This window comes from Salmo trutta, chromosome 37, assembly GCF_901001165.1.
Source record: "Salmo trutta chromosome 37, fSalTru1.1, whole genome shotgun sequence".
In the NCBI taxonomy this organism is placed as follows: Eukaryota; Metazoa; Chordata; class Actinopteri; order Salmoniformes; family Salmonidae; genus Salmo; species Salmo trutta.
The window spans coordinates 3,547,275-3,575,226 of NC_042993.1; the positions used below are offsets into that span (position 1 = coordinate 3,547,275).

The window sequence follows — 27,952 nt, forward strand, 5'->3', positions numbered from 1 at the left end:
GGTAGACAACATAGGACCTATAACTAGGTAGACAACATAGGACCTATAGCTAGGTAGACAACATAGGACCTATAGCTAGGTAGACAACATAGATATAGCTAGGTAGACATAACATAGGACCTATAGCTAGGTAGACATAACATAGACCTATAACTAGGTAGACAACATAGGACCTATAACTAGGTAGACAACATAGGACTTATAGCTAGGTAGACATAACATAGGACCTATAGCTAGGTAGACAACATAGACCTATAGCTAGTTAGAACATAGGACCTTTAACTAGGTAGACATAACATAGGACCTATAGCTAGGTAGACATACAGTAACAAAGGACCTTTAACTAGGTAGACATAACATAGGACCTATAACTAGGTAGACATACAGTAACATAGGACCTATAACTAGATAGACATAACATAGGACCTATAGCTAGGTAGACATACAGTAACATAGGACCTATAACTAGGTAGACATAACATAGGACCTATAACTAGGTAGACAACATAGGACCTATAACTAGGTAGACAACATAGGACCTATAGCTAGGTAGACAACATAGGACCTATAGCTAATTAGACAACATAGGACCTATAGCTAGGTAGACAACAGGACCTATAGCTAGGTAGACATAACATAGGACCTATAGCTAGGTAGACATAACATAGGACCTATAACTAGGTAGACAACATAGGACCTATAGCTAGGTAGACATAACATAGGACCTATAGCTAGGTAGACAACATAGGACCTATAGCTAGGTAGACAACATAGGACCTATAGCTAGGTAGACAACATAGGACCTATAGCTAGGTAGACATAATATAGGACCTCTAGCTAGGTAGACATCACATAGGGACCTATAGCTAGTAGACATAACATAGGACCTATAACTAGATAGACATAACATAGGACCTATACCTAGGTAGACATACAGTAACATAGGACCTATAACTAGGTACACATAACATAGGACCTATAACTAGGTACACATAACATAGGACCTATAACTCGGTAGACATAACATAGGACCTATAACTAGGTAGACAACATAGGACCTATAACTAGGTAGACAACATAGGACCTATAGCTAGGTAGACATAACATAGGACCTATAGCTAGGTAGACAACATAGGACCTATAGCTAGGTAGACATAACATAGGACATATAACTAGGTAGACAACATAGGACCTATAACTAGGTACACATAACATAGGACCTATAGCTAGGTAGACATAACATAGGACCTATAACTAGGTAGACATAACATAGGACCTATAACTAGGTAGACAACATAGGACCTATAACTAGGTAGACAACATAGGACCTATAGCTAGGTAGACAACATAGGAACTATAGCTAGGTAGATAACATAGGACCTATAGCTAGGTAGACATAACATAGGACCTATAGCTAGGTAGACATAACATAGGACCTATAGCTAGGTAGACATAACATAGGAGCTATAACTAGGTACACATAACATAGGACCTATAGCTAGGTAGACATACAGTAACATAGGACCTTTAACTAGGTAGACATAACCAAGGACCTATAACTAGGTAGACATAACATAGGACCTATAGCTAGGTAGACATAACATAGGAGCTATAACTAGGTACACATAACATAGGACCTATAACTAGGTACACAACATAGGACTTATAGCTAGGTAGACATAACATAGGACCTATAGCTAGGTAGACATAACATAGGACCTATAACTAGGTAGACATAACATAGGACCTATAACTAGGTAGACATAACATAGGACCTATAACTAGGTAGACAACATAGGACTTATAGCTAGGTAGACATAACATAGGACCTATAGCTAGGTAGACAACATAGGACCTATAGCTAGTTAGACAACATAGGACCTATAACTAGGTAGACATAACATAGGACCTATAGCTAGGTAGACATACAGTAACATAGGACCTATAGCTAGGTAGACATAACATAGGACCTATAGCTAGGTAGACATAACATAGGACCTATAACTAGGTAGACATACAGTAACAAAGGACCTTTAACTAGGTAGACATAACATAGGACCTATAGCTAGGTAGACATTACATAGGACCTATAACTAGGTAGACATAACATAGGACCTATAACTAGGTAGACATAACATAGGACCTATAGCTAGGTAGACATAACATAGGACCTATAGCTAGGTAGACATAACATAGGACCTATAACTAGGTAGACATACAGTAACAAAGGACCTTTAACTAGGTAGACATAACATAGGACCTATAGCTAGGTAGACATAACATAGGACCTATAACTAGGTAGACATAACATAGGACCTATAACTAGGTAGACATAACATAGGACCTATAGCTAGGTAGACATAACATAGGACCTATAGCTAGGTAGACATAACATAGGACCTATAACTAGGTAGACATACAGTAACAAAGGACCTTTAACTAGGTAGACATAACATAGGACCTATAGCTAGGTAGACATAACATAGGACCTATAGCTAGGTACACAACATAGGACTTATAGCTAGGTAGACATAACATAGGACCTATAGCAAGGTAGACATAACATAGGAGCTATAACTAGGTACACATAACATAGGACCTATAGCTAGGTAGACATAACATAGGAGATATAAATAGGTAGACATAGCATAGGACCTATAACTAGGTAGACAACATAGGACCTATAGCTAGGTAGACAACATAGGACCTATAGCTAGGTAGATAACATAGGACCTATAGCTAGGTAGACATAACATAGGACCTATAGCTAGGTAGACATAACATAGGACCTATAGCTAGGTAGACATAACATAGGAGCTATAACTAGGTACACATAACATAGGACCTATAGCTAGGTAGACATACAGTAACATAGGACCTTTAACTAGGTAGACATAACAAAGGACCTATAACTAGGTAGACATAACATAGGACCTATAGCTAGGTAGACATAACATAGGAGCTATAACTAGGTACACATAACATAGGACCTATAACTAGGTACACAACATAGGACTTATAGCTAGGTAGACATAACATAGGACCTATAGCTAGGTAGACATAACATAGGACCTATAACTAGGTAGACATAACATAGGACCTATAACTAGGTAGACATAACATAGGACCTATAACTAGGTAGACAACATAGGACCTATAGCTAGGTAGACAACATAGGACCTATAGCTAGTTAGACAACATAGGACCTATAACTAGGTAGACATAACATAGGACCTATAGCTAGGTAGACATACAGTAACATAGGACCTATAGCTAGGTAGACATAACATAGGACCTATAGCTAGGTAGACATAACATAGGACCTATAACTAGGTAGACATACAGTAACAAAGGACCTTTAACTAGGTAGACATAACATAGGACCTATAGCTAGGTAGACATAACATAGGACCTATAACTAGGTAGACATAACATAGGACCTATAACTAGGTAGACATAACATAGGACCTATAGCTAGGTAGACATAACATAGGACCTATAGCTAGGTAGACATAACATAGGACCTATAACTAGGTAGACATGCAGTAACAAAGGACCTTTAACTAGGTAGACATAACATAGGACCTATAGCTAGGTAGACATAACATAGGACCTATAACTAGGTACACAACATAGGACTTATAGCTAGGTAGACATAACATAGGACCTATAGCAAGGTAGACATAACATAGGAGCTATAACTAGGTACACATAACATAGGACCTATAGCTAGGTAGACATAACATAGGAGATATAAATAGGTAGACATAGCATAGGACCTATAACTAGGTAGAAATAACATAGGACCTATAACTAGGTAGAAAACATAGGACTTATAGCTAGGTAGACATAACATAGGACCTATAGCTAGGTAGACATACAGTAACATAGGACCTATAGCTAGGTAGACATACAGTAACATAGGACCTATAAATAGGTACACATAACATAGGACCTATAGCTAGGTAGACACAACATAGGACCTATAACTAGGTACACATAACATAGGACCTATAACTAGATAGACATAACATAGGACCTATAACTAGGTACACATAACATAGGACCAATAACTAGGTAGACATAACATAGGACCTATAACTAGGTAGACAACATAGGAACTATAGCTAGGTAGACAACATAGGAACTATAGCTAGGTAGACATAACATAGGACCTATAGCTAGGTAGACATAACATAGGACCTATAGCTAGGTAGACATAACATAGGACCTATAGCTAGGTAGACAACATAGGACCTATAGCTAGGTAGACAACATAGGACCTATAGCTAGGTAGACATAATATAGGACCTATAGCTAGGTAGACATAACATAGGACCTATAGCTAGGTAGACATACAGTAACATAGGACCTATAACTAGGTACACATAACATAGGACCTATAGCTAGGTACACATAACATAGGACCTATAACTAGATAGACATAACATAGGACCTATAGCTAGGTAGACATACAGTAACATAGGACCTATAACTAGGTAGACATAACATAGGACCTATAACTAGGTACACATAACATAGGACCTATAACTAGGTAGACAACATAGGACCTATAACTAGGTAGACAACATAGGACCTATAGCTAGGTAGACAACATAGGACCTATAGCTAGGTAGACAACATAGGACCTATAGCTAGGTAGACATAACATAGGACCTATAGCTAGGTAGACATAACACAGGACCTATAACTAGGTAGACAACATAGGACCTATAGCTAGGTAGACATAACATAGGACATATAACTAGGTAGACATAACATAGGACATATAACTAGGTAGACAACATAGGACCTATAACTAGGTACACATAACATAGGACCTATAGCTAGGTAGACATAACATAGGACCTATAACTAGGTAGACATAACATAGGACCTATAACTAGGTAGACAACATAGGACTTATAGCTAGGTAGACATAACATAGGACCTATAGCTAGGTAGACAACATAGGACCTATAGCTAGTTAGACAACAAAGGACCTTTAACTAGGTAGACATAACATAGGACCTATAACTAGGTAGACATAACATAGGACCTATAGCTAGGTAGACATACAGTAACAAAGGACCTTTAACTAGGTAGACATAACATAGGACCTATAACTAGGTAGACATACAGTAACATAGGACCTATAACTAGATAGACATAACATAGGACCTATAGCTAGGTAGACATACAGTAACATAGGACCTATAACTTGGTACACATAACATAGGACCTATAACTAGGTAGACATAACATAGGACCTATAACTAGGTAGACAACATAGGACCTATAGCTAGGTAGACAACATAGGACCTATAGCTAGGTAGACAACATAGGACCTATAGCTAGATAGACAACATAGGACCTATAGCTAGGTAGACATAACATAGGACCTATAGCTAGGTAGACATAACATAGGACCTATAACTAGGTAGACAACATAGGACCTATAGCTAGGTAGACATAACATAGGACCTATAGCTAGGTAGACAACATAGGACCTATAGCTAGGTAGACAACATAGGACCTATAGCTAGGTCGACAACATAGGACCTATAGCTAGGTAGACATAATATAGGACCTATAGCTAGGTAGACATAACATAGGACCTATAGCTAGGTAGACATAACATAGGACCTATAACTAGATAGACATAACATAGGACCTATAGCTAGGTAGACATACAGTAACATAGGACCTATAACTAGGTAGACATAACATAGGACCTATAACTAGGTACACATAACATAGGACCTATAACTAGGTAGTCATAACATAGGACCTATAACTAGGTAGACAACATAGGACCTATAACTAGGTAGACAACATAGGACCTATAGCTAGGTAGACAACATAGGACCTATAGCTAGGTAGACAACATAGGACCTATAGCTAGGTAGACATAACATAGGACCTATAGCTAGGTAGACATAACATATGACCTATAACTAGGTAGACAACATAGGACCTATAACTAGGTAGACAACATAGGACTTATAGCTAGGTAGACATAACATAGGACCTATAGCTAGGTAGACAACATAGGACCTATAGCTAGTTAGACAACATAGGACCTTTAACTAGGTAGACATAACATAGGACCTATAGCTAGGTAGACATACAGTAACAAAGGACCTTTAACTAGGTAGACATAACATAGGACCTATAACTAGGTAGACATACAGTAACATAGGACCTATAACTAGATAGACATAACATAGGACCTATAGCTAGGTAGACATACAGTAACATAGGACCTATAACTAGGTAGACATAACATAGGACCTATAACTAGGTAGACAACATAGGACCTATAACTAGGTAGACAACATAGGACCTATAGCTAGGTAGACAACATAGGACCTATAGCTAATTAGACAACATAGGACCTATAGCTAATTAGACAACATAGGACCTATAGCTAGGTAGACATAACATAGGACCTATAGCTAGGTAGACATAACATAGGACCTATAACTAGGTAGACAACATAGGACCTATAGCTAGGTAGACATAACATAGGACCTATAGCTAGGTAGACAACATAGGACCTATAGCTAGGTAGACAACATAGGACCTATAGCTAGGTCGACAACATAGGACCTATAGCTAGGTAGACATAATATAGGACCTATAGCTAGGTAGACATAACATAGGACCTATAGCTAGGTAGACATAACATAGGACCTATAACTAGATAGACATAACATAGGACCTATAGCTAGGTAGACATACAGTAACATAGGACCTATAACTAGGTACACATAACATAGGACCTATAACTAGGTACACATAACATAGGACCTATAACTCGGTAGACATAACATAGGACCTATAACTAGGTAGACAACATAGGACCTATAACTAGGTAGACAACATAGGACCTATAGCTAGGTAGACATAACATAGGACCTATAGCTAGGTAGACAACATAGGACCTATAGCTAGGTAGACATAACATAGGACATATAACTAGGTAGACAACATAGGACCTATAACTAGGTACACATAACATAGGACCTATAGCTAGGTAGACATAACATAGGACCTATAACTAGGTAGACATAACATAGGACCTATAACTAGGTAGACAACATAGGACCTATAACTAGGTAGACAACATAGGACCTATAGCTAGGTAGACAACATAGGACCTATAGCTAGGTAGATAACATAGGACCTATAGCTAGGTAGACATAACATAGGACCTATAGCTAGGTAGACATAACATAGGACCTATAGCTAGGTAGACATAACATAGGAGCTATAACTAGGTACACATAACATAGGACCTATAGCTAGGTAGACATACAGTAACATAGGACCTTTAACTAGGTAGACATAACCAAGGACCTATAACTAGGTAGACATAACATAGGACCTATAGCTAGGTAGACATAACATAGGAGCTATAACTAGGTACACATAACATAGGACCTATAACTAGGTACACAACATAGGACTTATAGCTAGGTAGACATAACATAGGACCTATAGCTAGGTAGACATACAGTAACATAGGACCTATAACTAGGTACACATAACATAGGACCTATAACTAGGTAGACATAACATAGGACCTATAACTAGGTAGACAACATAGGACCTATAGCTAGGTAGACAACATAGGACCTATAGCTAGGTAGACAACATAGGACCTATAGCTAGATAGACAACATAGGACCTATAGCTAGGTAGACATAACATAGGACCTATAGCTAGGTAGACATAACATAGGACCTATAACTAGGTAGACAACATAGGACCTATAGCTAGGTAGACATAACATAGGACCTATAGCTAGGTAGACAACATAGGACCTATAGCTAGGTAGACAACATAGGACCTATAGCTAGGTCGACAACATAGGACCTATAGCTAGGTAGACATAATATAGGACCTATAGCTAGGTAGACATAACATAGGACCTATAGCTAGGTAGACATAACATAGGACCTATAACTAGATAGACATAACATAGGACCTATAGCTAGGTAGACATACAGTAACATAGGACCTATAACTAGGTAGACATAACATAGGACCTATAACTAGGTACACATAACATAGGACCTATAACTAGGTAGTCATAACATAGGACCTATAACTAGGTAGACAACATAGGACCTATAACTAGGTAGACAACATAGGACCTATAGCTAGGTAGACAACATAGGACCTATAGCTAGGTAGACAACATAGGACCTATAGCTAGGTAGACATAACATAGGACCTATAGCTAGGTAGACATAACATATGACCTATAACTAGGTAGACAACATAGGACCTATAACTAGGTAGACAACATAGGACTTATAGCTAGGTAGACATAACATAGGACCTATAGCTAGGTAGACAACATAGGACCTATAGCTAGTTAGACAACATAGGACCTTTAACTAGGTAGACATAACATAGGACCTATAGCTAGGTAGACATACAGTAACAAAGGACCTTTAACTAGGTAGACATAACATAGGACCTATAACTAGGTAGACATACAGTAACATAGGACCTATAACTAGATAGACATAACATAGGACCTATAGCTAGGTAGACATACAGTAACATAGGACCTATAACTAGGTAGACATAACATAGGACCTATAACTAGGTAGACAACATAGGACCTATAACTAGGTAGACAACATAGGACCTATAGCTAGGTAGACAACATAGGACCTATAGCTAATTAGACAACATAGGACCTATAGCTAATTAGACAACATAGGACCTATAGCTAGGTAGACATAACATAGGACCTATAGCTAGGTAGACATAACATAGGACCTATAACTAGGTAGACAACATAGGACCTATAGCTAGGTAGACATAACATAGGACCTATAGCTAGGTAGACAACATAGGACCTATAGCTAGGTCGACAACATAGGACCTATAGCTAGGTAGACATAATATAGGACCTATAGCTAGGTAGACATAACATAGGACCTATAGCTAGGTAGACATAACATAGGACCTATAACTAGATAGACATAACATAGGACCTATAGCTAGGTAGACATACAGTAACATAGGACCTATAACTAGGTACACATAACATAGGACCTATAACTAGGTACACATAACATAGGACCTATAACTCGGTAGACATAACATAGGACCTATAACTAGGTAGACAACATAGGACCTATAACTAGGTAGACAACATAGGACCTATAGCTAGGTAGACATAACATAGGACCTATAGCTAGGTAGACAACATAGGACCTATAGCTAGGTAGACATAACATAGGACATATAACTAGGTAGACAACATAGGACCTATAACTAGGTACACATAACATAGGACCTATAGCTAGGTAGACATAACATAGGACCTATAACTAGGTAGACATAACATAGGACCTATAACTAGGTAGACAACATAGGACCTATAACTAGGTAGACAACATAGGACCTATAGCTAGGTAGACAACATAGGACCTATAGCTAGGTAGATAACATAGGACCTATAGCTAGGTAGACATAACATAGGACCTATAGCTAGGTAGACATAACATAGGACCTATAGCTAGGTAGACATAACATAGGAGCTATAACTAGGTACACATAACATAGGACCTATAGCTAGGTAGACATACAGTAACATAGGACCTTTAACTAGGTAGACATAACATAGGACCTATAACTAGGTAGACATAACATAGGACCTATAGCTAGGTAGACATAACATAGGAGCTATAACTAGGTACACATAACATAGGACCTATAACTAGGTACACAACATAGGACTTATAGCTAGGTAGACATAACATAGGACCTATAGCTAGGTAGACATAACATAGGACCTATAACTAGGTAGACATAACATAGGACCTATAACTAGGTAGACATAACATAGGACCTATAACTAGGTAGACAACATAGGACTTATAGCTAGGTAGACATAACATAGGACCTATAGCTAGGTAGACAACATAGGACCTATAGCTAGTTAGACAACATAGGACCTATAACTAGGTAGACATAACATAGGACCTATAGCTAGGTAGACATACAGTAACATAGGACCTATAGCTAGGTAGACATAACATAGGACCTATAGCTAGGTAGACATAACATAGGACCTATAACTAGGTAGACATACAGTAACAAAGGACCTTTAACTAGGTAGACATAACATAGGACCTATAGCTAGGTAGACATTACATAGGACCTATAACTAGGTAGACATAACATAGGACCTATAACTAGGTAGACATAACATAGGACCTATAGCTAGGTAGACATAACATAGGACCTATAGCTAGGTAGACATAACATAGGACCTATAACTAGGTAGACATACAGTAACAAAGGACCTTTAACTAGGTAGACATAACATAGGACCTATAGCTAGGTAGACATAACATAGGACCTATAACTAGGTAGACATAACATAGGACCTATAACTAGGTAGACATAACATAGGACCTATAGCTAGGTAGACATAACATAGGACCTATAGCTAGGTAGACATAACATAGGACCTATAACTAGGTAGACATACAGTAACAAAGGACCTTTAACTAGGTAGACATAACATAGGACCTATAGCTAGGTAGACATAACATAGGACCTATAGCTAGGTACACAACATAGGACTTATAGCTAGGTAGACATAACATAGGACCTATAGCAAGGTAGACATAACATAGGAGCTATAACTAGGTACACATAACATAGGACCTATAGCTAGGTAGACATAACATAGGAGATATAAATAGGTAGACATAGCATAGGACCTATAACTAGGTAGACAACATAGGACCTATAGCTAGGTAGACAACATAGGACCTATAGCTAGGTAGATAACATAGGACCTATAGCTAGGTAGACATAACATAGGACCTATAGCTAGGTAGACATAACATAGGACCTATAGCTAGGTAGACATAACATAGGAGCTATAACTAGGTACACATAACATAGGACCTATAGCTAGGTAGACATACAGTAACATAGGACCTTTAACTAGGTAGACATAACCAAGGACCTATAACTAGGTAGACATAACATAGGACCTATAGCTAGGTAGACATAACATAGGAGCTATAACTAGGTACACATAACATAGGACCTATAACTAGGTACACAACATAGGACTTATAGCTAGGTAGACATAACATAGGACCTATAGCTAGGTAGACATAACATAGGACCTATAACTAGGTAGACATAACATAGGACCTATAACTAGGTAGACATAACATAGGACCTATAACTAGGTAGACAACATAGGACCTATAGCTAGGTAGACAACATAGGACCTATAGCTAGTTAGACAACATAGGACCTATAACTAGGTAGACATAACATAGGACCTATAGCTAGGTAGACATACAGTAACATAGGACCTATAGCTAGGTAGACATAACATAGGACCTATAGCTAGGTAGACATAACATAGGACCTATAACTAGGTAGACATACAGTAACAAAGGACCTTTAACTAGGTAGACATAACATAGGACCTATAGCTAGGTAGACATAACATAGGACCTATAACTAGGTAGACATAACATAGGACCTATAACTAGGTAGACATAACATAGGACCTATAGCTAGGTAGACATAACATAGGACCTATAGCTAGGTAGACATAACATAGGACCTATAACTAGGTAGACATGCAGTAACAAAGGACCTTTAACTAGGTAGACATAACATAGGACCTATAGCTAGGTAGACATAACATAGGACCTATAACTAGGTACACAACATAGGACTTATAGCTAGGTAGACATAACATAGGACCTATAGCAAGGTAGACATAACATAGGAGCTATAACTAGGTACACATAACATAGGACCTATAGCTAGGTAGACATAACATAGGAGATATAAATAGGTAGACATAGCATAGGACCTATAACTAGGTAGAAATAACATAGGACCTATAACTAGGTAGAAAACATAGGACTTATAGCTAGGTAGACATAACATAGGACCTATAGCTAGGTAGACATACAGTAACATAGGACCTATAGCTAGGTAGACATACAGTAACATAGGACCTATAAATAGGTACACATAACATAGGACCTATAGCTAGGTAGACACAACATAGGACCTATAACTAGGTACACATAACATAGGACCTATAACTAGATAGACATAACATAGGACCTATAACTAGGTACACATAACATAGGACCAATAACTAGGTAGACATAACATAGGACCTATAACTAGGTAGACAACATAGGAACTATAGCTAGGTAGACAACATAGGAACTATAGCTAGGTAGACATAACATAGGACCTATAGCTAGGTAGACATAACATAGGACCTATAGCTAGGTAGACATAACATAGGACCTATAGCTAGGTAGACAACATAGGACCTATAGCTAGGTAGACAACATAGGACCTATAGCTAGGTAGACATAATATAGGACCTATAGCTAGGTAGACATAACATAGGACCTATAGCTAGGTAGACATACAGTAACATAGGACCTATAACTAGGTACACATAACATAGGACCTATAGCTAGGTACACATAACATAGGACCTATAACTAGATAGACATAACATAGGACCTATAGCTAGGTAGACATACAGTAACATAGGACCTATAACTAGGTAGACATAACATAGGACCTATAACTAGGTACACATAACATAGGACCTATAACTCGGTAGACAACATAGGACCTATAACTAGGTAGACAACATAGGACCTATAGCTAGGTAGACAACATAGGACCTATAGCTAGGTAGACAACATAGGACCTATAGCTAGGTAGACATAACATAGGACCTATAGCTAGGTAGACATAACACAGGACCTATAACTAGGTAGACAACATAGGACCTATAGCTAGGTAGACATAACATAGGACATATAACTAGGTAGACATAACATAGGACATATAACTAGGTAGACAACATAGGACCTATAACTAGGTACACATAACATAGGACCTATAGCTAGGTAGACATAACATAGGACCTATAACTAGGTAGACATAACATAGGACCTATAACTAGGTAGACAACATAGGACTTATAGCTAGGTAGACATAACATAGGACCTATAGCTAGGTAGACAACATAGGACCTATAGCTAGTTAGACAACAAAGGACCTTTAACTAGGTAGACATAACATAGGACCTATAACTAGGTAGACATAACATAGGACCTATAGCTAGGTAGACATACAGTAACAAAGGACCTTTAACTAGGTAGACATAACATAGGACCTATAACTAGGTAGACATACAGTAACATAGGACCTATAACTAGATAGACATAACATAGGACCTATAGCTAGGTAGACATACAGTAACATAGGACCTATAACTAGGTACACATAACATAGGACCTATAACTAGGTAGACATAACATAGGACCTATAACTAGGTAGACAACATAGGACCTATAGCTAGGTAGACAACATAGGACCTATAGCTAGGTAGACAACATAGGACCTATAGCTAGATAGACAACATAGGACCTATAGCTAATTAGACAACATAGGACCTATAGCTAGGTAGACATAACATAGGACCTATAGCTAGGTAGACATAACATAGGACCTATAACTAGGTAGACAACATAGGACCTATAGCTAGGTAGACATAACATAGGACCTATAGCTAGGTAGACAACATAGGACCTATAGCTAGGTAGACAACATAGGACCTATAGCTAGGTAGACAACATAGGACCTATAGCTAGGTAGACATAATATAGGACCTATAGCTAGGTAGACATAACATAGGACCTATAGCTAGGTAGACATAACATAGGACCTATAACTAGATAGACATAACATAGGACCTATAGCTAGGTAGACATACAGTAACATAGGACCTATAACTAGGTAGACATAACATAGGACCTATAACTAGGTACACATAACATAGGACCTATAACTAGGTAGACATAACATAGGACCTATAACTAGGTAGACAACATAGGACCTATAACTAGGTAGACAACATAGGACCTATAGCTAGGTAGACAACATAGGACCTATAGCTAGGTAGACAACATAGGACCTATAGCTAGGTAGACATAACATAGGACCTATAGCTAGGTAGACATAACATATGACCTATAACTAGGTAGACAACATAGGACCTATAACTAGGTAGACAACATAGGACTTATAGCTAGGTAGACATAACATAGGACCTATAGCTAGGTAGACAACATAGGACCTATAGCTAGTTAGACAACATAGGACCTTTAACTAGGTAGACATAACATAGGACCTATAACTAGGTAGACATAACATAGGACCAATAGCTAGGTAGACATACAGTAACAAAGGACCTTTAACTAGGTAGACATAACATAGGACCTATAACTAGGTAGACATACAGTAACATAGGACCTATAACTAGATAGACAATACATAGGACCTATAGCTAGGTAGACATACAGTAACATAGGACCAATAACTAGGTAGACATAACATAGGACCTATAACTAGGTAGACAACATAGGACCTATAACTAGGTAGACAACATAGGACCTATAACTAGGTAGACAAGATAGGACCTATAGCTAGGTAGACAACATAGGACCTATAGCTAATTAGACAACATAGGACCTATAGCTAGGTAGACATAACATAGGACCTATAGCTAGGTAGACATAACATAGGACCTATAACTAGGTAGACATAACATAGGACCTATAGCTAGGTAGACATAACATAGGACCTATAGCTAGGTAGACAACATAGGACCTATAGCTAGGTAGACAACATAGGACCTATAGCTAGGTCGACAACATAGGACCTATAGCTAGGTAGACATAATATAGGACCTATAGCTAGGTAGACATAACATAGGACCTATAGCTAGGTAGACATAACATAGGACCTATAACTAGGAATACATAACATAGGACCTATAGCTAGTGTGGAAGGACCACCAGAGGGCAGGCTGGGCTCACGGATAGTAGCCCAACAAGGCATGTGAGACAAGGTAACCAGAGTCAATTAAGCACAGCTGACGGTACTAATGAGATATTCTCTTTCCCCTACAAGAGAGAGGATGGAACCAGCAAGAAAAGAGGAAGATAAACTATCATTGGGGAATGGCTACAGAGAGAGAGGTGCTATCCATGAAGAGCCATTAAGACGGTGATGAATATGTGATTGTTGTTATAGTTTGAAGATAATCGTAATGTGATCCTGTGTCATCTAAAGAAGATGTATGTTGTTCCTTTGGAGATTCTCATTGACTGTGTTGGAGTGTTTGTATTGTCAGAAAACCCTCAATAGAGAACTGTGTTGAATCAAGATAACCTACTCTGGACTCGTTTATTCCACCTTTCCACTTCAGAGTGACACCAAATGACTTGGTCCGCTCACACTAGGTAGACATAACATAGGACCTATAACTAGGTAGACATAACATAGGACCTATAACTAGGTAGAGATAACATAGGACCTATAGCTAGGTAGACATAACATAGGACCTATAACTAGGTAGACATAACATAGGACCTATAGCTAGGTAGACATAACATAGGACTTATAGCTAGGTAGACATAACATAGGACCTATAACTAGGTAGACATAACATAGGACCTATAACTAGGTAGAGATAACATAGGACCTATAGCTAGGTAGACATAACATAGGACCTATAACTAGATAGACATAACATAGGACCTATAACTAGGTAGACATAACATAGGACCTATAACTAGGTAGACATAACATAGGTCCTATGTTATGTCTACATGTTATGTCTACCTAGTTATAGGTCCTATGTTATGTCTACCTAGTTATAACTAGGTAGACATAACATAGGACCTATAGCTAGGTAGACATAACATAGGACCTATAACTAGATAGACATAACATAGGACCTATAACCAGGTAGACACAACATAGGACCTATACTAGGTAGACACAACATAGGACCTATAACTAGGTAGACATACAGTAACATAGGACCTATAACTACGTAGACATACAGTCACATAGGACCTATAACTAGGTAGACATACAGTAACATAGGACCTATAACTAGGTAGACACAACATAGGACCTATAACTAGGTAGACACAACATAGGACCTATAGCTAGGCTACTCACCTATTCATCCCCACTCCACAGAACATTCCGGTGGAGTTCCTGGGGAAGAGAACATGGCGAGGGTCTCCAAACAACCAGGCTGATGGAGGGAGAGAGAAAGAACCAGAGGAAATCATATCACACACTTCCATGACAGGGGTTTAATTTTGAGTTCCTGTGAACTTTCCCAGTGGTTCGGTCGATGTAGCTAGGCCTACTGTGATGTACACTAAAAAGATGGCCGAACAGTATACAGGGGAATCGTCTCTCTCATTGTCATGTTGACATTGACAATCAGATACTGACTTTTTAGATGAGCAAGGGATAAAACACATATCATATGATGACAGTCATGTCATCTTCAAACGATGCTGAAGACTTCCCTACCCAGAACTCCCATGATCATGTAACCAGCTATGACAGCCAAGAACAGTATGCAGCAGATCAGATCTGTGCAGCTCCTGAAATGACACAAAGAAATTAAATCAGCTGATTCATATGCTTGAACAAGGTGGACTTCATCCACATGACAGCTAGCTAGCATGTCCGCATTCAAAAGAGTTGTACACAAATCTAAGATGTAATGTGAGTGTGATTTTGGATGTGTGCTTCTGCATATGCTGTGATTTTAGCTGTGCTTTTTTATCTCTGCTAACAAAAACGGTATGTATATGTCCCAAATTTCAACCTATACAGACCCTCGACAAAGGTACTGCCCTAGCCTAGGGAATAGGCCAAATGGAAATCGAGATTGAATGAAGCAAACAACCAATGATGAGCCTGCACAAACCTTTTTCGTACTGGTCCACTAAAGAATGGATCATAGGGAGCAGCATAGCCTAAAATAAAAGAGGACAAATTAAGCACACAGGGTTCTTTGAGACAGAAAATTTTTCAAAGGACTTTTGCCTTTGCAGCAACTTTTCACTGTTGATGTAGGTCTACTGTAACTGCAAAAACGAGAAGACCAACAACATCGGCTTTGATTTGACAAAAGTATTTCACATATTGACAGGGGTGTAAAGTACTTATGTAAAAATACTTGAAAGTACATCTTAAGTCGTTTTTTGGGATATCTGCACTTTAAGTTACTATTTATATTTTTGAAAACTTTTACTTCACTACATTCCAAAAGAAAAGTATGTACTTTTTACTCCATACATTTTCCCTGACACTCAAAAGTACTCGTTGCATTTCTAATGCTTTGCAGGACGAGAAAATGGTCCAATTCACGCACTTATCAAGAGAACACCCCTGGTCATCCCTAATGCCTCTGATCTGGCGGACTCACTAAACACACATGCTTTGTTTGTAAATTATGTCTAAGTGTTGGAGTGTGCCCCTGGCTCAGGGGCGGAAATCCCGGGTGGGACGGGGGACACACGACCCCCCCATCCTGGGAAAAATATGATTTGTCCCCCCCAATATATCACTGAAACATAACTATGTAATTTAAATAATATTAATAATACGCAATGAAAGCAATTGTGCTGATTATAGACACTTAATAGCGCGTTTTTAAGTTTCAAAAGATTGCGACCCCCCCCACCCTTTGCCTCACAATGGTTTGATCCACTGCCAGTTCCTTAGTTGGCAAGGTAACAGAGGGGTCGTGTCTACTGTCTGAAAGGCACTCAATGCACGTAACTGACGTGAGGTTCATCCAGTCAATCGCGCACACACACTAGCTGAATATGCAGAGCTAGCGTGCAAATATTAACTATTAAGCTAGCTAGTACCTATTCCATTTCTGTGGCGTCGTCAAAGATGGAATCTTTGCTATCGTCAATTTATTCCAAGATCAGCATGCAGATGATGTAAGTTAGTGCTTCAAAGTCCCTGTGATAAGGTTAGCGATAAACTGAAGTCCAAACTGAACAGAACTACACTCTCTTCTACCATTGTCTTAAATATATTTAATGGTCTCGTTGCAAAAGCTAAATTGTCGCAAGGGAACTTTTGTTTATTTATTTTATTTCACCTTTATTTAACCCAGGTAGCAACGATTATAGCAAACACCACTGAAACAGAATTGGTGCTCGCTAGCTTTGCAAATTCAGCTATTGTTGGAAGCCAGCCAATATGAAACAAACTATTAAAATTACAAAAGGTTGCAGCATATGTTGTGTAAATGGTGAACTCATACAGCTGTCAACTCTTGTCATTTTAATCCGTTTCACATTTGCTAGCTACCTTTTAGATCGAAGCCCAAATAGAATGATAGAAGATGCTAGAAGCCCATCTCCTACTGTAAATAACCTACACACTGTGTGTGTGTGTAGCCAGCCAGGTAGAAAAATGGCAGAAAAATAAAAGACGGACATCAGAGTATTTTTCAATACAACAAAACGCATAGTAAGAACCCTAGTAGCCTAATATGTCAAAGACTAGTTGATAGAATGTTCATAAGAAAGAAATTAAATTATAATGGAAATGTTTCACAATGATGTCATTAGGCAGAGCAGGCAACAGATGGCACACAGACAGCAGAGTTGGGGACAGATAGGCAGGGACAGACTGGCAGAGACAGGGAGTCTCAGGTAAGTTTGTTGAGTCTTTGTTTGGCAACATTATAAAAGGTTCTCCATTTTTTTGACTTGTAAAATAGGAACATAATTGGAAAATGCCATGGATACCCCCACTCTCAACTTACACTGGTGACTGAACTAAGATTTGTTAAAGGCAATGGTATTGCTGTTGTGATTAGTTGTGTAGTTTTGGGTACCGGTAGTTAGGAGTACGGCAAACACCTTATTTCTTTGGTTCCTCAATATACATTTACCATATTACAATGTAGGCTGTGTGTTACAGCACTACTTTTGGTGTCCCCCTCAGGAATTGCTCTTGAGAAAATTTCATGTAATTGTCCCCTCCAAAGTTGATATCAGATTTTCGCCCCTGCCCTGGCTATCCATACATTTAAAAAACAAGGACATGGTGCAATATGGTTTGCTTAATACAAGGAATTTTAAAAGTATGGTATTTTACTCAAGTATGACAGTTGGGTATTTTTTCCAACACTGAATATTGATTAGTGACTGCCTATACTGAAATTGTTGAGATGGTTGGAATAACTCACCCTTCTCTTCCGCCCTTTTACTGGTTCCTTTAATTTTCATGACCTGGCGCCGAAGAAACGGACCGTTTGACTGGAAATGGTCGCGCACGGGTTTACGATCAAGCGATAGCTTTGTTCAATCCGAACATCTGGACGTCTTTCCCGGTTGATAAACGTTGACGTCATATAGGTACCTGTACAACCGTAGCCAACAGCGCGACCCTGTCATTATGACATACATTTTGGAATGTTGCTGTATGATCGGTAGGGAAACAGTTGAACTCGTGGCCCCATTCAAAACATGTAGCCTCCTCCTGCTATGCTGATTTAATTCAATAAATCAATCAATGAGCAGGCTGAAGAAAAAAATATATATAATAAATGTAGTATGGGAGAAAAGTAGGATATTCTTTACGGTCATGGAATTTATATAACATCCTTTTGGTGGGAAATGCCAATTTTCTGCATGGTTTATCTCAGTTTATTAATTTTTCACTTCATACAGTCTTGTGTTTGTAGGCTAGGTTATAAAACATACGATTTAAAATAGAACTGAATGGAAAGGGGAAGAGCAAAAAAAGTAGGCCTACTTGGTTGAAAAATACCAGGGCAGGATGGCTGGTATTTCCAGAAATTGGTGAAAAAAAGAGAAGAGGAGTTAGAACTTGTAATTTCCTGAATGACAACACATACTGTCAAAAGGACCTTGAGAGAAAGAAGAAAATCACAAGAGGAAGAGATGTGTCTGTACTTAAAACTGTGTCTCTGCATGCTTTTACAGGCTTTTCTTGGACTCCAGTCATCTGGTAAATAAGATTCCTTTAACATTAGATTTTTTTTAAACATTTTCAATCAAATATTTATTGATTCCCTATTGATTTTGTTATGAGAAGTGTTGTAACACTTGCTTCTACTCTATTCAAAAGACCATAGGCCCACAAGAATCTTTGCTTCAATTGGAGACAGTGTGCGTTTACCATGTGGTACATCCTACATCAACTCCTGCTCCTCTGTTACCTGGAGTATAGTGAAAGATGGGTTTCATTACCAATTAGTACTATCAGGCAAGGTGAAAGCGGCTGGTCCAAACTCAGGAAGAGCCAGTCGACTGAAAGTGGGACATGACTGCTCTCTACATATTCAACCTCTTGAAATAGATGATGGAAGAGTTTACACCTGTGAAGATGGGGCTACCAGTTCAAGTGTTTCTCTTCAGCTTCTCAACAGTATGTTAACATTTATGATCAACCTAAATTGTCCATTTTTATACACACTATTTCTGAGTGAGTGTTGTCACCATAGAATTTCTTTTTTTTACCAGTTACTCTGGCAACAGACACCAATACAGCACCAGAGATGGATATCAAGCTCCAATGTTACCTGAATACATTCTCAGGCCTTGTCCCACAATGCAGCCATAGTGAAATAAAGCTGAATTGGCTGAATGAGGCCAATACAGTGCTACAGGGAGAGAGATTTCAAACCGAACGTTCATCTGCTTGCTTTTCTACGCTGACCATCCGAGGTGTCAGGAAGACAGACCATCACAGGAAGTGGCGGTGTCAACTGATTGAAGGAGAGGTTGTGAAGACATCCCTCAGCTATACCACAGAAATTACAGGTACTTTTGGAACTATGTATTATTGCATCATATTTGCGTTAACACAGTAGTATATTGCAACCAAATTCCCCTCCCTTCTCTCTATCGCTCTCTCCTTCTCTTTCAGGAGGTATAGAGGAAGTGTTTGTCGCAGTGGGTGAGTCAGTATCACTTCCCTGTGTCACCCACTCCTCACTCGAGGTGGGCAGCAGATTCCAGTGGACTCTGGGTCAAAGGTCACTGTCCAGTCTGTCTCAGTCAGGCGATGTCTTAGCTGGAACTCAGGGTCACCTCCCTGCATCTCACATCAGCCAAGACGGGTCTTTGGTCATCAGCAATGTGAAAACACTGCATTCTGGGCTCTACAACTGCTCGCAACAGAACAGAATCCTACTACACACTCTGGACGGTGAGTATCAATGGATTGTATCATTGAGACATAAATAAGTGCCTTACACTATGTATAAACTTAGTAAATTAGGGTAACGGCACAAAGTACATCACTGCTTTGTCCTAATATCAAGTAGATCTTGTTGTTCTACTCAGTATCTGCAGAGTATGCTACCACAGGCGGAAACAATCTCACCCTGACCTGCTCACTCACCTGTGTGGAAAATTGTGGCGACTTCAATTTATCCTGGATTCACAGTGGCCAGGATGGGTTGCAGAGTGGCCCTATAGGACATAACACCCTCATCTCCAAACTCTTCCTCCCTGACCGCCAGGGCACAGAGAAGATAGCCTGTGCCGTGCTCAGAGAGGGGGTTGAAATGGCTGTAAAGGAGTGGACCATCCAGAGAGGTAACACTTTTGAAAGTAGTTTGGAACAATGCATAGCCATGATCTGTGTTGAGGCTGTATTCTTTCATTACTGTGATGTTGTGATAAGATATTGAGTTGTAATACAGTATCTGTGACTTGATACATCTTTGGAAATAGGTCATGTTCTACCTGCAGTGGTATGGTCAGTCCTTCTGCTGCTGCTGCTCTGTGCTGTTGGAGGGGGCGTGTATTGGAAGAGGCAGGGCAAGGGAAGTGCCGCTGGTACGTGTTCACTGGTTAGATTGTGTTACAAAACTGCAATTTGGATGTTGCATCCTTGATTAAACCTACAGTAATGAACAGCAGTGAAAAGGAAAGTCATATCATAATTAAATTCATGTGAAATAAAGCTGACATGTGTCCCTCTTTGCCTATAGAAGGAGAACAGCAGACGCCTGTTGGAATGGTAAGATTTCAATAAAACACAACTATGTAATTCACTAACAAGTGAAGCCCATTTGAGTACAACGTATCAAATTTGTCTAAATGTCTTCTAACCCTTTTGCCATGTTGGTGAACTAAATTTAACTGGTTTTACACATTCCATATTTTCTTCGCAGACTCATATCTATGACGGGATTCAAGATCTACCAATTCAATCTTCTGGAGTAACTAACAGTTTCTATGATCTTCTGCAGGCTGTGAACTGAGTGTAATGTCATGTCCTCCATCTTTAGGCTATTAGTTGAGTTTTAAATCTAATTTGACTACTTTGTACTTTGCATTGTTTTATGGTTTGGATTTCCCTTGATATTTTGGAACATTATAAGTGTCACCATGACAACAAGTCTATGCAGGTTGTTTTTTATGGTGCAAATAAATTCATAAAAAGAAAACCTCTACAGAGTATCACCAGTTACCACAGTATAAACCACATGTTGGTTTAAGGAACACATTCAGTATGACTCCTCAGTGTGGAGGTTGATGGCTAACTCACCCCACCTCCTGTCTTAAATCACTCTGCTGACTTTCACATCCCACATGAAACCTGGTAGCTTCTCTTCAGCACTGTACAACTGTGTAGATGTATGGGACTGTGACAAGACACATAATACATGAGTGAACAGATAAGTGTGTTTATTTAATACAGGATGGCAGAGTGTGAGCATTGGTAATACAAGTAAAAACCCCAGAACAGCATGTCTCTGTCTGGAACAGCTCCCAACTACACATCATTTGGTGCAGAAAAGCGTCAGCACAAGTTGTTCCACCATGGGGTCACAAATAAAGGAATATATCTAATCAATTCAAGCTAAATACAAGAATACAAACATCCTGTGGTGTAGAAAAGCATCAGCACAAGTTGTTCCACCACGGGGTCACAAATAAAGGAACATGTCCAATCAAATCAAGCTAAATACAAAAGGTCACCTCATCCATTTGATTATTTCACAACTAAGAGTGTTATTGTGTAATACTATGTAGGCTCTACCAGGGGTTGAAAGATTAGTGCGTGAATATCATTAAAAAAGCATTTACATATGTTTTGTGTATGGTTAAGTAAGACATGGTGTGTTGATTGAAAGATGATTATTCTTTTGACTGGTATTGAACTGAAAGAAATAAAAATAAATACATTTTAATTAAATGTTAATTGATTACAGAACTGAAGTTGTTAGAAACAGCATTTTAACCTGGACTCAGACAGTGACCAGAAGCTAGATTCAAACCAGATCGCGAAAGATCTGCATTTTAGCGTGCTTGATGTTTAAAGGTCATTTCCGATTGAGCTGACATATGCATTTTACCATGAGTGCTATCTCCGTGAACCAGGTAGCATTGCCTTTAAATGTCAATCGCGCTATAACGCGGATCTAATGCGGTCCGGATTGAATCGAGGCCCAGGTTAAACATTTTTTTTACAAAAATATTGTGGAAAAAACTCACAAGTGCATAGGTTGTCCTTCTGGTCAAACTCTGCAAGTGAATACAGAAAATTGGGTCCCATTGCTGTGAAAATAATTGATGAAGACGTTATTTAGGTGGACCAGGAGCCCTCTGAGCACATTCAGGATGAGACATAATCAACGGGCTTACCTGGGTCTTGTACATCTTCATAAGTATTCCAGTCAGACTCATCTCCATCTGAGAAAGAGAGGCAGATTCACAATACTGTGTGTTTCAAAACATTTAGCCCTACTTTACCAGGTCCTTATAAACCAGAGTAGTGTCCGTACATACCTGAGTGTCTGCGGCGTCTGAGGAAGATGATCAAGCCCAGCGTAAGAGCCATTATGACAATCACACACATGGATGAAGCCACTATAGTAGCCATTCCAGCCGTAGCGGTCGCAACTCTTTCTGGACTCTGACTGGCAGTAACTGCTGAGTAGAGCATCAATATAATATGATGACAGTCATTCATGGTCTCATTTGATTGAACTGAGTGTAAAGCCTGTCGTGTGTCTCTTGTCCTCTAAACTCAGTGGTGATAAATATGTCCAAATATATTCAATAGAATTGTTATTTTAAACAAATAAAATACACAAATAAGAGAAAAACATTGTACACCTACCAGGGTTTGCTAGTTCAGTTGTGGTGGAAGTCCTTAGAACCAGGTTCTCCTCTTCCTGTTCTGTTTCAATGGTAGAAAATGATCATTACAGAACATCAAATTGCTAATGTAATGGTTGACAAATATAGATAGTGCATTCGGAAAGTATTCAGACCCCTTGACTTTTTCCACACTTTGTTAAGTTACAGCCTTATTCTATAATGGATTAAATTGTTTTTTCCCCCTCATCAATCTACACACAATACCCCGTAATGACAAAGCAAAATCCAGTTTACAAATTCATAAATTTAAAACGGAAATATCACATTTAAATAAGTATTCAGATGCTTTACTCAGTACTTTGTGGAAGCACTTTTGGCAGCAACTACAGCCTTGAGTCTTCGGTATGATGCTACAAGCTTGGCACACCTGTATTTGGGGAGTTTCTCCCATTCTTCTTGGCAGATCCTCTCAAGCTGTCAGGTTGGATGGGGAGCGTCGCTGCGCAGCTATTTTCAGGTCTCTCCAGAGATGTTAGATCGGGTTCAAGTCCAGGCTCTGGCTGTGCCACTCAAGGACATTCTGAGACTTGTCCCGAAGCCACTCCTGCGTTCTCTTGGCTGTGTGCTTAGGGTCGTTGTCCTGTTGGAAGGTGGATCTTCGCCCAAGTCTGAGGTCCTGAGCGCTCTGGAGCAGGTTTTCAACGAGGATCTCCCTGTACTTTGCTCCGTTCATCTTTCCCTCAATCCTGACTAGTCTCCCAGTCCCTGCCGCTGAAAAACATCCCCAAAGCATGATGCTGCCACCACCACAGAGGAACTCTGGAGCTCTTTCAGAGTGACCATAGGGTCCTTGGTCACCTCCCTGACCAAGGCCTTTCTCCCCCTTTTGCTCAGTTTGGCTGGGTCGCCAGCTCTAGGAAGAGTCTTGGTGGTTCCAAACTTACTCCATTTAAGAATGATGGAGGCCACTGTTCTTGGGGACCTTCAATGCTGCGGAAATGTTTTGGTACCCTTCCCCAGATCTGTGCCTCGAAACAATCCTGTCTCTGAGCTCTACGGACAATTCCTTCAACCTCATGGCTTGGTTTTTGCTCTGACATGCACTGTCAACTGTGGGACCTTCAGTGGCGATTTTAGCATGTAAATCTTGGTGGGATGCATGCCAGCAAAGCCACTACACAACACAACACTAAACAATACATTAACTGCACTACAACAGTGACAAACGGTTCCCACAAACTGTTAGGGCCTACATAAAGCTGTCCCAACAGCAGAGTCCCAACAGCAGTCCCAACACCTTACCACGGCTATACCTGGTTATCAGCAGAGCCTTGTCTGGCAGCGAAAGAGTTCATTCAGCCTCATTTACTGCCTTTAAAAAAACATACCTGATATGGCTGACTTGCTTAAACAACTGAATTCTACTGACAATTGAGATGTACAAACTAGGGCATAAGGGGATAATAGTCAATCCGTAATTTCGATTAAGACATTCATGAGCAAGCGAGGACAGATTTAGTCAATATAACTATTTGTTCAGTACTTTTAAAATGGACGGTGACAGAATTCAGAACATTGGCTGTTCTTACAGTGATCTCCCTGTACACCAAGTCAGAACCGTAGGATAAATAAAGGGGGCATATAAGCAGACAATGAAAGTTCTTACAAAATTAGATGATTACATTTTAAAGGCTACATGTACACCACCAAGTCAGAACAATAGGTGAAATTAAGAGGTAAAAATATACCAAATTATTAGGGTGAGGCACATGGGCTACTAACAGCTTACTACACAACATACTATTTTCTTAGCTACAGTATACATATCTCCCTGGCATATTCCATCATTTATGCAGCAGCATACAAGACATTTTTGGACTCACCTTGTTGTGCTGTGCTCACTTGAACAGGAAGGTGGCGCAGCGGTCCTTCGTGGACACATCATGGACAGAACTTATTTTCACAGTCATAGCTCGTTTTTCCAGAGTTCCCAGTTGTCTTTAAGAGATTTTGCAGTTCCAAGTTAACAGTTGTTTTGAGCGCGGTACAAATCATGCGTCATTGACAGCATGGCCAATGTTGAACGTTTATAATTTTAAACTAGGAAAAGAGACCATTAGTCATAGACTTGGCACCACACAGCCACTCCACTGAATAGCAGGCTAATGATTGTTTCGCAATGCTTACAGTTAGCCACTGATTCCTTCCAAACCACTCATTGTTGAATTTGCGATTTCCAACTTGTTGTGTAATGTTTATTTCCGATGGCAGATGAGTACCGATACATTTTATCTATAATTACTCTTCATTATTTATCTTCATATGACAAGGATTAAAAATGAATGACAGGTCACCACTGGGGACTTTATATAGACAGGTGTGTGCCTTTCCAAATCATGCCCAATCAATTTAATTTACCACAGGTGGACTCCAATCAAGTTGTAGAAACATCTCAAGGATGATCAATGGAAACAGGATACACCTGAGCTCAATTTTGAGCTCAATAATGTATTTCTGTTTATGTTCTTTTTATAAATTTGCAAAAAATTCTGAAAACCTGTTTTCGTTTTGTCATTATGGGGAATTGTGTGTAGATTGACGAGGAAACAAAACCATTTTATCAATTCTAGAATAAGGCTGTAACATAACAAAATGTGGAAAAAGTCAAGGGGTCTGAATACTTTCTGAATGCACTGTATATTCTGAATAAGAATGTACTAGCAAATACTCACCTTTAACCTGTAGCTTGACCTCAAAGCAGCGTTCATTTTGTCCCATCTGCAACCTACATCTGTACCATTGACTGTGACTGTACTCCACCATGGAGAGAGCCAAAGATGCATCTCCTGAACTGAGATTTCCTCTAAAGCTCACCCTTTTTCCTAGGAATGTTTGGTTGGAGATATCTGTAGGGTATTGAAGTATTTGGATCTCACTGTCTCCCTTGATCTCTGCCCAGGACACCGAAGATATTTGGGGCTTTCCTGTTGTCATGTTCAACAGGCAAGGCAGGGTAGCTATTCCATTGGGTGCTGCCATAACTGAATGTAGGATTTTGCATTCTTTGGAGGAGAGGAGAGGCTTACTCAAACAAGTTTGACTCTATTTTTATTTGACACTTACATAGAAAGAAAGGGAATATATAATTTTACCTTTCACTTTTAGAGTGATGTTTTTCACCATGACACAACTCCATCCCTGCCAGACCTTGCAGCTATAAAGCCCTTCGTCAGATTTCCTTACATCTCTTAGAGACAGGGACAGGTTTCCAGCCACCACACCATCCGCTCCCGACTCGAAGGCCACACGTTCTGACTTATGGGCCACAGATGGATCATCAGGCCACACCAAGATGTCCTCAGGTTTAGGTGAAAGTTTAGTCCATTTCACTCTGGTTTCTAAATCTCTGTGGGTTGATGTGAAACAGGGGAGAACAGCTACCTCTTCCTGAGTAGCTGTGATGAATTGTGGCACCTCTACATGAGAACAAGACTCAGCTCCTGGGAAATTAGGAAAAGAAGAGATCAAATTAGCATTATGAACTTTTGAAATATGCATACTGCTCTAAAAATCACTTTCAGAAAATTAAATCAAGTGCAATTTAATCAAGAATGACTACTCACCAGCGCACTGTGTTCTGATTATCAACAGGAGTATTGATAACCCGTGTGACTGAAGCAGTGCCATTATCCATATGAGTATGTGAAGTTCCTTATCAAGTTAGTCTCTCATCTCAGACCCAAATCTCAGTTCTCCAAGGCCTAGTTTCTATATGGGTCATGAATACACATTTGCGGGGAAACATTTATTGACCTCCCACATAAAAATAATGTTGTTTTGAAGATTATATGCTTAACAGTGCCATCTAGTGTCAAGGCCTGAGAACAAGTTATTTGCTTAAAAAAAATACATATAAA

General features: G+C 39.2%; 3 protein-coding genes across 4 annotated transcripts in view; 1 reads left to right on the forward strand and 2 right to left on the reverse strand.

Annotated features, from left to right (window-relative positions):
- LOC115177510 (choline transporter-like protein 4) overlaps positions 1–19,259 on the reverse strand; it is an 84,553-nt gene extending 65,294 nt beyond the window's left edge. The window contains exons 1-4 of the mRNA XM_029738346.1: positions 19,139–19,259; positions 16,850–16,898; positions 16,447–16,520; positions 16,081–16,159 (exon numbers count right to left, since the gene is read on the reverse strand). Of these exons, the coding sequence (XP_029594206.1) occupies positions 16,081–16,159; positions 16,447–16,520; positions 16,850–16,898; positions 19,139–19,178 (242 nt within the window). The 5' untranslated portion in view covers positions 19,179–19,259. The remainder of the gene's footprint in view (positions 1–16,080; positions 16,160–16,446; positions 16,521–16,849; positions 16,899–19,138) is intronic.
- On the forward strand, positions 19,242–23,133 carry LOC115177508 (uncharacterized). The gene is made up of 8 exons (XM_029738342.1): positions 19,242–19,923; positions 20,044–20,343; positions 20,439–20,738; positions 20,845–21,126; positions 21,264–21,518; positions 21,657–21,761; positions 21,917–21,945; positions 22,100–23,133. The coding sequence occupies exons 1-8, from the start codon at positions 19,797–19,799 to the stop codon at positions 22,187–22,189; spliced, it is 1,488 nt and encodes a 495-aa protein (XP_029594202.1). The 5' UTR covers positions 19,242–19,796; the 3' UTR covers positions 22,190–23,133.
- LOC115177509 (uncharacterized) lies at positions 22,600–27,842 on the reverse strand. Of its 2 annotated transcripts, none has more exons than XM_029738345.1 (8): positions 27,659–27,842; positions 27,188–27,535; positions 26,768–27,097; positions 24,055–24,114; positions 23,721–23,861; positions 23,577–23,624; positions 23,427–23,489; positions 22,600–23,092 (listed from the first exon to the last, which is right to left on the reverse strand). In XM_029738345.1, the coding sequence occupies exons 1-8, from the start codon at positions 27,720–27,722 to the stop codon at positions 23,070–23,072; spliced, it is 1,077 nt and encodes a 358-aa protein (XP_029594205.1). In that variant the 5' UTR covers positions 27,723–27,842; the 3' UTR covers positions 22,600–23,069. The 2 variants fall into 2 exon arrangements, with proteins under 2 accessions (XP_029594205.1, XP_029594204.1); XM_029738344.1 differs by having other exon boundaries at positions 23,721–23,864; positions 27,659–27,841.
- Between the last annotated feature and the right edge of the window lie 110 nt (positions 27,843–27,952).